Below are 13,777 nucleotides of genomic sequence, written 5' to 3' on the forward strand. Positions count from 1 at the left end.
ATGTGAGTCTGGGAGGAGAGTTTAGTCTAACCTTGTGTGTATATAGCTAAGTTATCGTTACACATTGTGTATTTATTATTACTTTTCTATTATTTATCTTTTATTTCTCTGCATTTTTGGGAAGAGTCCGGAAGTATTTCACTGTTTGTCTACACCTGTTGTTTACATAGCATGTATCTAATACATTTGATTTGAATTAAAATGGCTGAACGGGTAACAGTCAGGACAGGAGAAGCTGTTTGTCACCGAGGTAGACATCCTATCAAAGACCAGGAGGAGGATCTAAACTAGATGGAGCAGAAAGAAGAGTAAGGGATCTGGAGGAAGAGAGAGGCGGATGAAAAAAAATCTATGACAGAAAAAGGAAGGGGTGAAGAAGAAGAGGAGGGAGGGGGGGGAAGAAGAGGAGGGAGGGGGGGAAGAAGAGGAGGGAGGGGGGGGGAAGAAGAGGAGGGAGGGGGGGAAGAAGAGGAGGGAGGGGGAGAAGAAGAGGAGGGAGGGGGTATACAGGACGTATTGAGAGAGACCGGGTGTGTGACAGTTATGGTCTTTCTCCCTAGAGGCAGATGGCTTCTTGTCTCAGAGAAGAGTTTGGAATAAAATACATTTAAAAAAAGGCCCTGGTTTCTTTTCAGCAGCCAGGCTCTGTTATTCACTGTGTGGGTGCAGCTGAGCAGACAGTGGGGAGAACAGAGGATCATGGGAAAATAGAACACTAGTGTCTTTCTTTCTGTAAGGTCAGATAATGTAAGAACAACCATCCAAACAAAAACACACCACACACAACATCTCATACAATTTCATCCAAACAGAAACATAGACGTGAATGGGGATGTAGTCAGTGATAAAATCTGTTTTACTATTCAGAAAGTGTAGCGAAAGGAAAATGTACAGCGCCAATTAAAAACAGGCCTGCCTGTGTCTGGAAGTATGACAGATCAACATTGAAAGCCTTCTGCCTTTTACAAAGTATGTAGCTACTGTATAAAATCTTTATAGTGGTAGCTCAATTATTTCCCAATGCCATCTTTATAGATCATGTTGTTTCCAACAGACTAACGGGTAGCTCAAGGACAAGGTCATTAAACTTCGAAATAACAAACAAACTACTATAACCTCAGAATAATATCCAAGCAGGCTAACCTCACATTATAGAACTAGGACCAGAACATGGACTAGAAATGCATTGATCACCTTCTTCCATCTCCCCACCAGCACCAGTTACATTAAACCAGTGATGGTTCTCAAACGCTCCCTATTCTGTGCATAGTGCACTTCTTTTGACCAAAGCCCTGAGGTACCAGAGGGTATAGGGTGCCATTTGGGAAGCTGTTGTTATATGGGAGAAAACTGGCAGGAGTTTGGTCACTGTAGCAACTCCCAGCACAAGTACAGACACATTGAGTTGAGCCGTGTGAACCGACGAGGCTGACACACAGCAGGTCACCAGACAGGTTGCGTGAGCCCCCCCCGGGAGGAATGTACACACACACACAAGAATGAGGATTTACAAGAGAGTAAAGACAGCATGTGAGGGAGTATGTTTACTGTAGCTAGTGTGTCTGAAAACACAGGCTTGATACTGGCCAGAGTATTATAGTACACTGTTAACTAAAGATACAGGCTTGATACTGGCCAGAGTATTATAGTACACTGTTAACTAAAGATACAGGCTTGATACTGGCCAGAGTATTATAGTACACTGTTAACTAAAGATACAGGCTTGATACTGGCCAGAGTATTATAGTACACTGTTAACTAAAGATACAGGCTTGATACTGGCCAGAGTATTATAGTACACTGTTAACTAAAGATACAGGCTTGATACTGGCCAGAGTATTATAGTACACTGTTAACTAAAGATACAGGCTTGATACTGGCCAGAGTATTATAGTACACTGTTAACTAAAGATACAGGCTTGATACTGGCCAGAGTATTATAGTACACTGTTAACTAAAGATACAGGCTTGATACTGGCCAGAGTATTATAGTACACTGTTAACTAAAGATACAGGCTTGATACTGGCCAGAGTATTATAGTACACTGTTAACTAAAGATACAGGCTTGATACTGGCCAGAGTATTATAGTACACTGTTAACTAAAGATACAGGCTTGATACTGGCCAGAGTATTATAGTACACTGTTAACTAAAGATACAGGCTTGATACTGGACAGAGTATTATAGTACACTGTTAACTAAAGTCAGTAAAGATACAGGCCATTAGAACAAGCCTGACTCCACTCCATAGGGAAATATGCTACATCCCTAATGGCAACCTATTCCCTACGTAGTGCATTACTTTTGACCAGAGCCCTATAGGCCCTGGTCAAAAGTAGAGCACTATAAAGGGAATAGGGTGTCATTTGGGACACAGAGAGAGGAAACCGGAGGACTGCACTTTGACCTCCCGCTTTTTTGGTGGACGTGACCGACTGGCAGGTGTTTGTCCAACACTGAAAGCCTAAAATCAGGAGACCTGTCATTGGCCCAACTCGTCATGTTTTCCAAGACTGCATCCCAGATAGCACCCTATTCCCTATTTAGTGCACTACTTTTGATCAGGGCCTATAAGGATACTATAAAGATCTGGGCAAAAGTAGTGTACTAAATAGGGAATAGGGTGCCAGTTGGGACATAACCCAAGCTTGACAGATAGAAGTGTGACACTCAAAACAACACATTTTTACAGACACTGACATTACTGACTGACAGGCTGGCAGTCTGATGTCAAAACTCAAAGCATGCTCTAGATATCCACTCACATGTCTCAAAGCATGCTCTAGCTATCCACTCACATGTCTCAAAGCATGCTCTAGCTATCCACTCACATGTCTCGAAGCATGCTCTAGCTATCCACTCACATGTCTCAAAGCATGCTCTAGCTATCCACTCACATGTCTCAAAGCATGCACTAGCTATCCACTCACATGTCTCAAAGCATGCTCTAGCTATCCACTCACATGTCTCAAAGCATGCTCTAGATATTACTATACAAGGTCAGACAGTCTTTACTTGACCAGACCAAATAGCCTAGAACATGTACTTTCTGTATATCAGGTCCTGTATGTTTTCTAACAAATACAGACCATGCTATGGAGAACACTCCTGGAGGGGTTTAGTTTTATGTTAAGGATTCATCTCTGAACGTGTTGGAATCCGTCAGAGTCCATGAACTACTGACCAAGTCAAGAGCCTGCAGGGATAGAGCTGCCTCCTGCAGGGATAGAGCTGCCTCCTGCAGGGATAGAGCTGCCTCCTGCAGGGATAGAGCTGCCTCCTGCAGGGATAGAGCTGCCTCCTGCAGGGATAGAGCTGCCTCCTGCAGGGATAGAGCTGCCTCCTGCAGGGATAGAGCTGCAGGGATAGAGCTGCAGGGATAGAGCTGCAGGGATAGAGCTGCAGGGATAGAGCTGCCTCCTGCAGGGATAGAGCTGCCTCCTGCAGGGATAGAGCTGCCTCCTGCAGGGATAGAGCTGCCTCCTGCAGGGATAGAGCTGCCTCCTGCAGTAAGGGCTTAAGGCTCTCTGTCCCCTTCACTCTAACTCCAGTGGACAGGCAGTGACATGAATAGCACAGCGCTGGTGGGTGTTGGAAAGGAGCGGAGAGGAAACGGACATCTTGCAGGACTCCGGCAGGACTGCCTTGTTGCTGTCAGTCGACTGATGAGACCAATGTGCTTCCCAAATGGCACCCTATTCCCCATATAGGGCATTACTTTTACCAGGGCAATGGTAGTGCACTACATAGGAAATATAGTGACATTTGGGAGGGACACAACCTTAATGCTGTTTATCAGAACTAAATGATTTGTTCAATATTCCAAGAAGCACCAGGGGTGTGTGGCTGGTATGAGAGGAACATAACAGAGCAGAATGTCAAGACAACTTCATCCAACCAAACATGGATGAAGGAAAGGCTTTGTGATTTCACCATGTTGAACAGTCAAAGACTGGAAATGTTTTTTTTTCTTCAATCACAACTAAGTGTGAAATGTGCTGTTGATATGCTATGGCTTGGTCCGGTTGCCACCTAGTGGTGAGATGTGGGAATTGCCAACACCCTAGACCGACAGTAGAATGAAAGCATTTCACATTGGCTAATATAATGAGTCACAGACAGTCAATATCCTTCAGCAGTTAGTTGATGAGAACAAATGGTGTGAAATGTGTGATTCATCTATCGCCCTAGAACAGTGTCTGTCTATTACACAGAATAACATCCCAGTCCTGTTGGTCATCATGACCTTTAATGAGAAGTGATGTCAGGAAGGAAACACCCCCCTGCAGAGACAATAAATAAAAATCTCTCTTGACAAACGGTTACATAATGAAACATCCTTATTGCAGATGCTGATAGAGTAGAAGGTAATGAACATGTTTTAGGGACAGGAGTTTTTCCAGACCGTGTGGCGAGACCAAGAAAAACTGGTCTGTTACAGTCCATAGCTAAGGCCCAGAGTTGTTCCTGTTCAGGTCACAACTATAGTCAGGAAACACAACAGTAGTAGACGTAGCACGTTAATACATAGTTAACCTGGTGCTATGGGAGAGAACCACCCCCCCCCCCCAATGTCACCACCATCCCCGTCCCCACCACTCACCACCCCCACCACTCACCATCACTCACCATCCCCGTCCCCACCACCACCATCCACCCACCATCCGCCACTCACCATCCACCCCCACCACACCAATCCCCATACTCACCATCCCCGTCCCCACGATCCACCATTCCCCGTCCCCCACCATTCCCCGTCCCCACGATCCACCATTCCCCGTCCCCCACCATTCCCCGTCCCCACGATCCACCATTCCCCGTCCCCCACCATTCCCCGTCCCCACCACTCCACCATCCCCACCACTCACCATCCCCACCACTCACCAGCCACCCCCCAGCCACCCCCACCAATCCACACCAATCCCCACCAATCCCCACCAATCCCCACCAATCCCCATACTCACCATCCCCGTCCCCACGATCCACCACTCACCATCCCCCACCATCCCCACCAATCCCCGTCCCCACCACTCACCGTCCCCACCATAGTAACTTTTCATAGCACTTTTAGTTACATAAAGAATGTCAAAGCGATGTACTGTAGTAACTCACCTTACTGTCCTCTCTCTGGAAGGTGACCTTACGGGGTTCAGTGCGTCCCCGGCTCAGCCGGTGCCCCATCTTGTCCTTCAGCAGGGATGTGTAGCCCAGGTGTTCATAGATGGGGTTGGTGGTCATCTTGGCGATGTACTCTGCTGCCTTGGTCTCGATGTACAGGGTGATGAGGCCATCCGTCACCAAGTCATGGACCGTCTCAAAGCGCTTCTCCCCCACAAAGTGCTTCCCGTCATAGAACAGTCTGTAGTTCAGGGTCTGGTCCCCAAACCTGGGGAGAGGGAGGTAGAGTAGGTGGGTGGGTGGGGAGAGGGTTTTTGACAAGGTGTGTATATTTACTAAGTAAATGTGTGTGTGTACTGTGTACAGTACCTTAAGGCCAAGGTGTGTGTCCCTGGCTGTCTCTGGCTCTCTCTGACGAGGTAAGCCCCCTCTGCTCCTCCCAGTAGCTCATCTGCACACTCTCTCGATAGCATGCCATGGAACCTTGAGAGAGCCACAAGTGTCCCGTCAATGCCGCCACAAGTCTCCCGTCAATGCTGTGGCCTTGTCTATGGACCTTGATGTCTCTGTCCCTCTGGATTTAACACTCAATTATCCCCATCCCCATCTTGCGCACACACACACACACACACCTACCTTCAACACCCTTAGCACATGTAAAGCTTGACGTTAATGATAAATCACACAGCTAGAGCCAGTCTCCCCAGCAGCTATATTAGAACATGGATGAAAAATCAAAGTAAGTCCCACTACTCACTCTCTGCCGTAATATTTGGGTCTGGTCTCCATCTGTAAATCCAGAGGAGAGAGACAAGATACATTGGCTGACAGAGACATAGTCAGTTGAAAGGTCACTTCAATGGCTTGGCCAAGAGATCTAACAAGCTGTTTAGATTGAAGGATAAACCTTTCATAAAGGATGTCTACGTTGGGGAACAGATATTTCTGCCCGTCTGTCTCTCTGCCCGTCTGTCTCTCTGCCCGTCTGTCTCTCTGCCCGTCTGTCTCTCTGCCCGTCTGTCTCTCTGCCCGTCTGTCTCTCTGCCCGTCTGTCTCTCTGCCAATTCCATTTCATTTCAATTTAAGGAGCTTTATTGGCAAGGGAAACATATGTTTACATTGCCAAAGCAAGTGAAATAAACAAAAAATGTACAGTAAACATTACACTCACGAAAGTAAAAAAATAAAGATTTCAAATGGCATAATATGTATATCTACACAAAGTGTTGTAATGATGTGCAAATAGTTAATGTACAAAAGGGAAATAAATATAGGTTGTATTTACAATGGTGTTTGTTCTTCACTGGTTGCCCTTTTCTTGTGGCAACAGGTCACAAATCTTGCTACTGTGGTATTTCACTCAATAGATATGGGAGTTTATCAAAATTGGATTGGTTTTCGAATTCTTTGTGGGTTTGTGTAATCTGAAGGAAATGTGTGTCTCTAATATGGTCATACATTGGGCAGGAGGTTAGGAAGTGCAGCTCAGTTTCCACCTCATTTTGTGGGCAGTGTGCACATAGCCTGTCTTCTCTTGAGATCCAGGTTAGGTATTCTGCCACTGTGTACTCTGTATTCTGCCACTGTGTACAATCATCCTGCCAATTGCCTGACCTCTTAACCATTTGGTGCCAGATTAGAGATAAGAAAACAACAATGTGCTAAATGATTAGTTTATCACTATGTTCATTACATTATCACAAAATACTGTAGTCTATATGGTTGCCTCCATGATTCTGAGACACTTTGAGAGAAGGGTAGACAATGGGGGTGTAGTTTAATGTTTAAAGAGGTACAGTGCTGACCTCCTGAGGGCAGGTCATCCTCTTGGGCCGAGGAGCTTCCTGCTGGAGCCGGTACACTGTTAGAGACAAACATGGACTGTCAAGTAAAAAGCATAGTATTCAGTATTAGAATGGCTGCACTGCTGAGGCCACGATATGTACGCTAGAGAGTTACACAGCCTTACGGGCGCAGCACAGTCTACGGGAACTGAACCGACGGTGGTCCATTTCGCGTCGCATTCCAAAAATTCAGACGGACAAAGACTACGTAGACAGCAACACAAACGGACCTCCTTCAGCTCCGTTTAAGTAGACTGTAGACCGCTTCACACACAGAGACACTAATTCATGCATTATTTCCCTATGGGACAATAAAGTTTAGTAACGTATTCATTCATGCACTGTATGGGGTCATCAGCTGGACATACAGTACCACTACAGTCATCCCCAATGTATTCATCTCCTTTAAGTCACATTTTCACTCCACAGTTACCAGGCCGGTCCAGCTTATTTTTCTCAAATTTTGTGCACAAATTTGTTTACATCCCTGTGAGTGGGCATTCCTGCTTTGCCAAGAAAATCCATCCACCTGACAAGTTATTGGCCTTGCGATATATGTTCAAGCAGATGTCTAAACATTTATTTGAGTTAAACAATTATTAATAACGCCCCAATGCACTCCTCTTGCAGCTCCCTCTGTCACATGCTACATGCACAACACTATTTCTAACCATGGAACATGTTTGTGTGCAGTGGTCCCAGCAGGACTTGGGAGGGGCACTAGATTATGAGGAGTTAACTGTCCGTTAGGAAGTTAGAAGTTTATAGTTGCTCTAATATTGGACATGCAGCATACACAGTCTCTGTATGGCCACTGACAGTATGATTCAAAGATGGCAGGCTCACTTTTAGCCTAACTCAGAGCAAAGTCAACTAGGAACAGTAGAACACCAGGAGCTGTTAGCTAAATGGAAGATATCCACGGCCTAATGTCTCTCAGTGGTTTATATGACAGGTCCCATACATCACCAAACCCTCTGTGTGAATGTCAATGGATATTTCACAGAGGGATACATCCCAAATGGCACCCCATTCCCTATGCAGTGCAGTACTTTAGATCAGGGCCCATAGTGTACTATATAGAGAATAGGGTGCCATTTGGGACACAACTGTAGTCTAGGGCCTTAGTGCAGGATACGAACAGTGACTATTAAATCTTAGTACTGGGACACAATGGGGAGAAACAGTATGCATCCCAAAAGTCCCCCTACATAGTGCACTACTTTTGACCAGAGCCAAGTACTACAGTAAATAGGGTTTAATTCAGGACGCAACCAGAGTAGCACAGTAACACATGCAGCAGCAGCACTGAGCCAAGCTGCCATCAAGGATGAAGTGTACTTAAAGACTGAGTGCTCGGTGTAAATCAGTGAAACTGTTGAAAATGGAATGGAGAAAAAAAAACATGTAGCGAGTGAGATTAAATCACATCTATGGTTAAGCCACAGGATAATATATCATAGCTGAGCTGGGGACACTGGGCCTATTGTCTGTAATGTACCTATTCTAAGGGCATTACTGTAGACAAAGATTATACTATACTCATGGGATGCACTAAGTGTGTGTACCAAATGGCACCCTATTCCCTACATACTGCACTACTTTATAACAGATTTATTGGTGAAGAACACAAAATTATACACGTTTACATATTTAGTGCAAAAGTGATGCATTAAATAGGGAACAGGGTGCCATTTGAGAACGCATCCTAAGATTGTTGAACAAAACAGGATTAGAAGAGTCTTTGCCGAGAACTCTTTCCTCATTGTAATGTAACAGCATTGGGAGTAGTGCCGTTTCCTCATTGTAATGTAACACAGCATTGGGAGTAGTGCCGTTTCCTCGTTGTAATGTAACACCGCATTGGGAGTAGTGCCGTTTCCTCATTGTAATGTAACACCGCATTGGGAGTAGTGCCGTTTCCTCATTGTAATGTAACACAGCATTGGGAGTAGTGCCGTTTCCTCATTGTAATGTAACACAGCATTGGGAGTAGTGCCGTTTCCTCGTTGTAATGTAACACAGCATTGGGAGTAGTGCCGTTTCCTCGTTGTAATGTAACACAGCATTGGGAGTAGTGCCGTTTCCTCGTTGTAATGTAACACAGCATTGGGAGTAGTGCCGTTTCCTCATTGTAATGTAACACAGCATTGGGAGTAGTGCCGTTTCCTCGTTGTAATGTAACACAGCATTGGGAGTAGTGCCGTTTCCTCGTTGTAATGTAACACAGCATTGGGAGTAGTGCCGTTTCCTCGTTGTAATGTAACACAGCATTGGGAGTAGTGCCGTTTCCTCATTGTAATGTAACACAGCATTGGGAGTAGTGCCGTTTCCTCATTGTAATGTAACACAGCATTGGGAGTAGTGCCGTTTCCTCGTTGTAATGTAACACAGCATTGGGAGTAGTGCCGTTTCCTCATTGTAATGTAACACAGCATTGGGAGTAGTGCCGTTTCCTCGTTGTAATGTAACACAGCATTGGGAGTAGTGCCGTTTCCTCATTGTAATGTAACACAGCATTGGGAGTAGTGCCGTTTCCTCGTTGTAATGTAACACAGCATTGGGAGTAGTGCCGTTTCCTCGTTGTAATGTAACACAGCATTGGGAGTAGTGCCGTTTCCTCATTGTAATGTAACACAGCATTGGGAGTAGTGCCGTTTCCTCGTTGTAATGTAACACAGCATTGGGAGTAGTGCCGTTTCCTCATTGTAATGTAACAGCATTGGGAGTAGTGTAACAGGTTAAGTTTCTGTACTGGATCTTCCCCACAACAGACTTTCCATGCGGGAGGAGGCAGACTCCTGACTGAGTTTGTTTTAGTCGGGACAATTCACGTCAACCAGCAAGACCTGGACGTCTTCCACGAACATGAAGACATAGTGAGCTCCAGTGGAGGCTGCTGAGGGGGAGAACGGCTCATAATAATGCCTGGAATGGAGTGAATGGAATGGTAACATGAACATGGTTGTGTATGACACCATTCCATTCCAGACATTATTAAGAGCCGTCCTCCCCTCAGCAGCCTCCACTGGTGAGCTCTAAAAATATCTCTCAGCTAGTGTTAGAAGACTGGAGAAGAGAGAGAAGAAACAGGAAGCTGTTCTGAGGCATGGCGCGTCCCAAGAAGCCTTACTGTACACACTAACTGTAACAGATGAAAGTATTTCTGCTTTAATATCCTTATATGATCACATAAGAGTCCTTTGTAGTGACATGTAGCAGCCTGGCGGCCATGATGACTAGGCTTCTAGCGTTCCACATTCCTCATGGACAACCAATGACTTTACAGTGGATAAACAGTACTTTAGACACTTACAGTAAGACTTCCATATGGGCGGTTGGTAATCCTCAGGATCTGAAACGACAACACAGGAGGCGGGTTAGTGGTCAGAGAGAGAGACAGACTCCCACATCCATTGGGTGAAATACCACAGTCTGCCATCACAGCAGCAAGATTTGTGACCTGTTGCCACAAGAAATATATATACATACACACACACACACACACACACACACTACATTTGAAATGTCTTTCTTTTGGAAATTCTGTAAGTGTCATGTTTACTGTTACTTTTTTATATGATCTATTTCACTTGCTTTGGCAAACATGTTTCCAATGCCAATAAAGCCCTTAAATTGGACAGAGAGACAGAGAGTGTTCAGAACTAGACAGAAGGGAGTTAAAGGGGTTAGACAACAGGCATATAGAACCGTTTTATTCTTTCTTGGGTGAATTGTCTGTCTCTCTGCATCCCAGTTACATTCACTCTGAATGGATTATGAACTCATCACCATGGTTATTTCAGGGTTGTTTACATCTGTCTAGTTATTCTGCTAGACTAGCATAATTATACACAGGGTTTATTCACACTGAAGCCTCTTGAGATACTCATTGCTCAGTAAGTGAATAGTTTTATTCAGTCTCCCTGCTTCAAGGAACATCAGTACATGTCCACCTTATTATTTTACTTAACAGGCTCCCAATGGCACCCTATTCCCTACATTGGTCAAAAGTAGTGCACTAAAGCACTATGTAGGGAATAGGATACGATTTGGGATGCTGCCAAGGTTGCCACACAACAGATCTATAGCACCTAGTGCAGCCCAGGGATATGTCCCTTCTTCACAGATCCATCTTTATAAACACCTTTAAAGGCTAGCATTATGCCATGATGATGATACACAGTATTCATTACCCAAGAAGGGCAAGGCAAATTAGAAAAATGTGGAAATGCAATTTCCAGCCCAATACCCATGGGATCTGCTGTAACCTAAGGGGAAATGTGCTACTTTAATTGCATGGACGGTTGAGGTTTGTGTTTAGTGAAGGAAAATGTAACCACAATTTCTTACTCCTTGTACTCTGTCATCATGCCCACCGTGTTCCCTTGGTAACTCATAAGATGGTACAACTTCCTCCTGCATAATATACTACCTACTATACGCACCATAAGTACCTTGACATAGTCATGTACTGTTACAGTATACAAGCATATCTAATGAATTAGTATGGCTATACTATGGATCTCAGGCTGGCAAGGCTGTGCATGCCAACTAACCCAGAAACGTAGAAACCTACTGTAGGCTTAAGTCCTCTGCTACCTTAGACACTTAGTCAAGTATCATTGTGTAAATGTAGCTAGTAATACTGCAGCAGGTGGAATGATAGAATGTGTCCTTAATGCATCACATCTCTCTACTGTTCCCGGTGGAAGGATCTCACCCACAGCTGGAGTAACTGCGTGTGAACAATGAATCACATTAAAAAGGTCAAATACACAGAGTTAATTTAAAAAGACCCAGGGACATCCATCTAGGGGTCAATATGGCAACCCACTGTCCCCCCCAGGGGACGGGCTACATGCTAACTACCCTATGGCTACCACAGGCCCACCTGAGAGAGTCAAGAAGAGCCAGGTGTGTGTCATTGTGCTCTCACTCTCAGTAGTGCACTATATTTATAGTCAACGACTCACTGGCAGACCAAACCTGCCTACTGTTATTGTCTGGAACCAATCAGACAATGACCGTCACAGTAAGTTTAGTCTGGATGAGTGACAGGTCCACTGGATCACCATGTCAACCACACTGACTTTTGTTGTCATCATTGGCAATTTCCATACAGTTACTATGAGAGAGCTTTGAGGTGCATATTCAGTGTGGGACCCAAGTGGCACCCTGTTCCCATGACCACATCCAGTTAACCCACCGTTCCTAGGCCGTCTTTGAAAATAGGCTGTCTTTGAAAATAAGAATTTGTTCTTAACTGACTTGCCTAGTTAAATAAAAAGATAAGAGGGGGAATAGGGAGCCATTAGGAAATGAACCATACTGTATGTCTACAGTGATATACTGGATGTGTCACTTGTCTACAGAAACTCAGAAGCTTGGTCATTATTCGCCAGAGCAGAGACGCAAATCAAAATTAAATGATTCTACTGCGGATCATTTGGAGAATGCTCTCTTTTTAATAACTGGTTATTCTGGAAGGGTATTGTCTGGGCTGGAGGTCCTTCAGGGCAGGCCAAGAGCTGACACATACTGCTCTAAAGGAGTTTAAGGTCATATTAAATGGATGGCATAAGGGCTATGCCACATTTGGCAAAGCACAAGATAAGGACTTGTTATAACACGCTTAAATGATATGACATGATTGGTGGAGTGTGCTGTATGCGTAGGCCTAAGAAAGGGTTTGGGAAAGCTGAAGAAGATATACTGGTTTGAGACCGAATTTCAAATAGGGAAAGTTTAACTCCTGCAGCCTGTGTTGTGGAGGAAGAATAGTGAGAGAACTCACACTCACAGTAGCTGGAGGGTAAGGGTTACCCCCTCAGGAGACAGACAGATAGGATATTCATTGTGTTGCCCTCCGTTACTCACCAGTCACTGGAAGAATTTGATCAAATAATTACAGCGTGTTCTCCGGGTGTTTGTTTTGGAAGCAAAGAGAATAAGAGATGAATAAAGATCAAGCTTAGCAAAGACGTCCTCCCCTGGGAGGACTTGTGCTCAAGCAAGATTTAACAAAATGTAGATTCCACGTGAGCGGAAAATATTTTTGGTATCTCAAATTGTTCTGGGAATTCTCACATGGAAATTTCATTGGGAGGAAGGATGTTTAATATGCTTTTACATTAGTATCCTCTCCCGCTGGTGTGGAATCACCCTGGAACACGCCTGTTCACAGAAAGAGACCCCACGCTCCTCTCAACATCATCACTATCCATATGGACAGCTAAACCCATCCAACATATGGCAACACACACACAGGGATGTAGCACTGCCCCTGTAGGGAGACCATCTGTGCATCCAACTGTTCTAAAACAAGCATAGCCAGACAGCAAGTAGGTGTGTGTGTTTGCATGCACAGGTATGCACAGATGTGTGTGCACACAGGTATGCACAATCACACGTACAGTGTGTACACAAGTGTGAAAAAAATGTGTGTGTGCACGCTGAGGGTCTTAGTGTGTTGTGAAATCTGTTATGAATGTATTGTAATGTTTTTAAAATTGTATAACTGCCTTAATTTTGCTGGACCCCAGGAAGAATAGCTACTGCCTTGGCAGGAACTAAAGGGGATCCATAATAAACCCCAGGAAGAGTAGCTGCTGCCTTGGCAGGAACTAAAGGGGATCCATAATAAACCCCAGGAAGAGTAGCTGCCGCCTTGGCAGGGACTAAAGGGGATCCATAATAAACCCCAGGAAGAGTAGCTGCTGCCTTGGCAGGAACTAAAGGGGATCCATAATAAACCCCAGGAAGAGTAGCTGCTGCCTTGGCAGGAACTAAAGGGGATCCATAATAAACCCCA

General features: G+C 44.7%; 1 protein-coding gene across 4 annotated transcripts in view; it reads right to left on the bottom strand.

Moving 5' to 3' along the window:
- LOC106573925 (beta-chimaerin) overlaps nt 1-13,777 on the bottom strand; it is a 41,248-nt gene that overhangs the window by 21,896 nt on the left and 5,575 nt on the right. For 3 of the 4 annotated variants that reach the window (XM_045719182.1, XM_045719181.1, XM_045719184.1), the window contains exons 2-6: nt 10,280-10,318; nt 6,925-6,980; nt 5,877-5,908; nt 5,489-5,602; nt 5,114-5,387 (exon numbers count right to left, since the gene is read on the bottom strand). In XM_045719182.1, coding sequence (XP_045575138.1) covers nt 5,114-5,387; nt 5,489-5,602; nt 5,877-5,908; nt 6,925-6,980; nt 10,280-10,318 — 515 coding nt within the window. Of the gene's footprint in view, nt 1-5,113; nt 5,388-5,488; nt 5,603-5,876; nt 5,909-6,026; nt 6,149-6,924; nt 6,981-10,279; nt 10,319-13,777 lie in introns of those variants that run through there. The other variant, XM_045719183.1, reaches the window with a different exon arrangement.

This window comes from Salmo salar, chromosome ssa05 (assembly GCF_905237065.1).
Source record: "Salmo salar chromosome ssa05, Ssal_v3.1, whole genome shotgun sequence".
Lineage (NCBI taxonomy): Eukaryota > Metazoa > Chordata > Actinopteri > Salmoniformes > Salmonidae > Salmo > Salmo salar.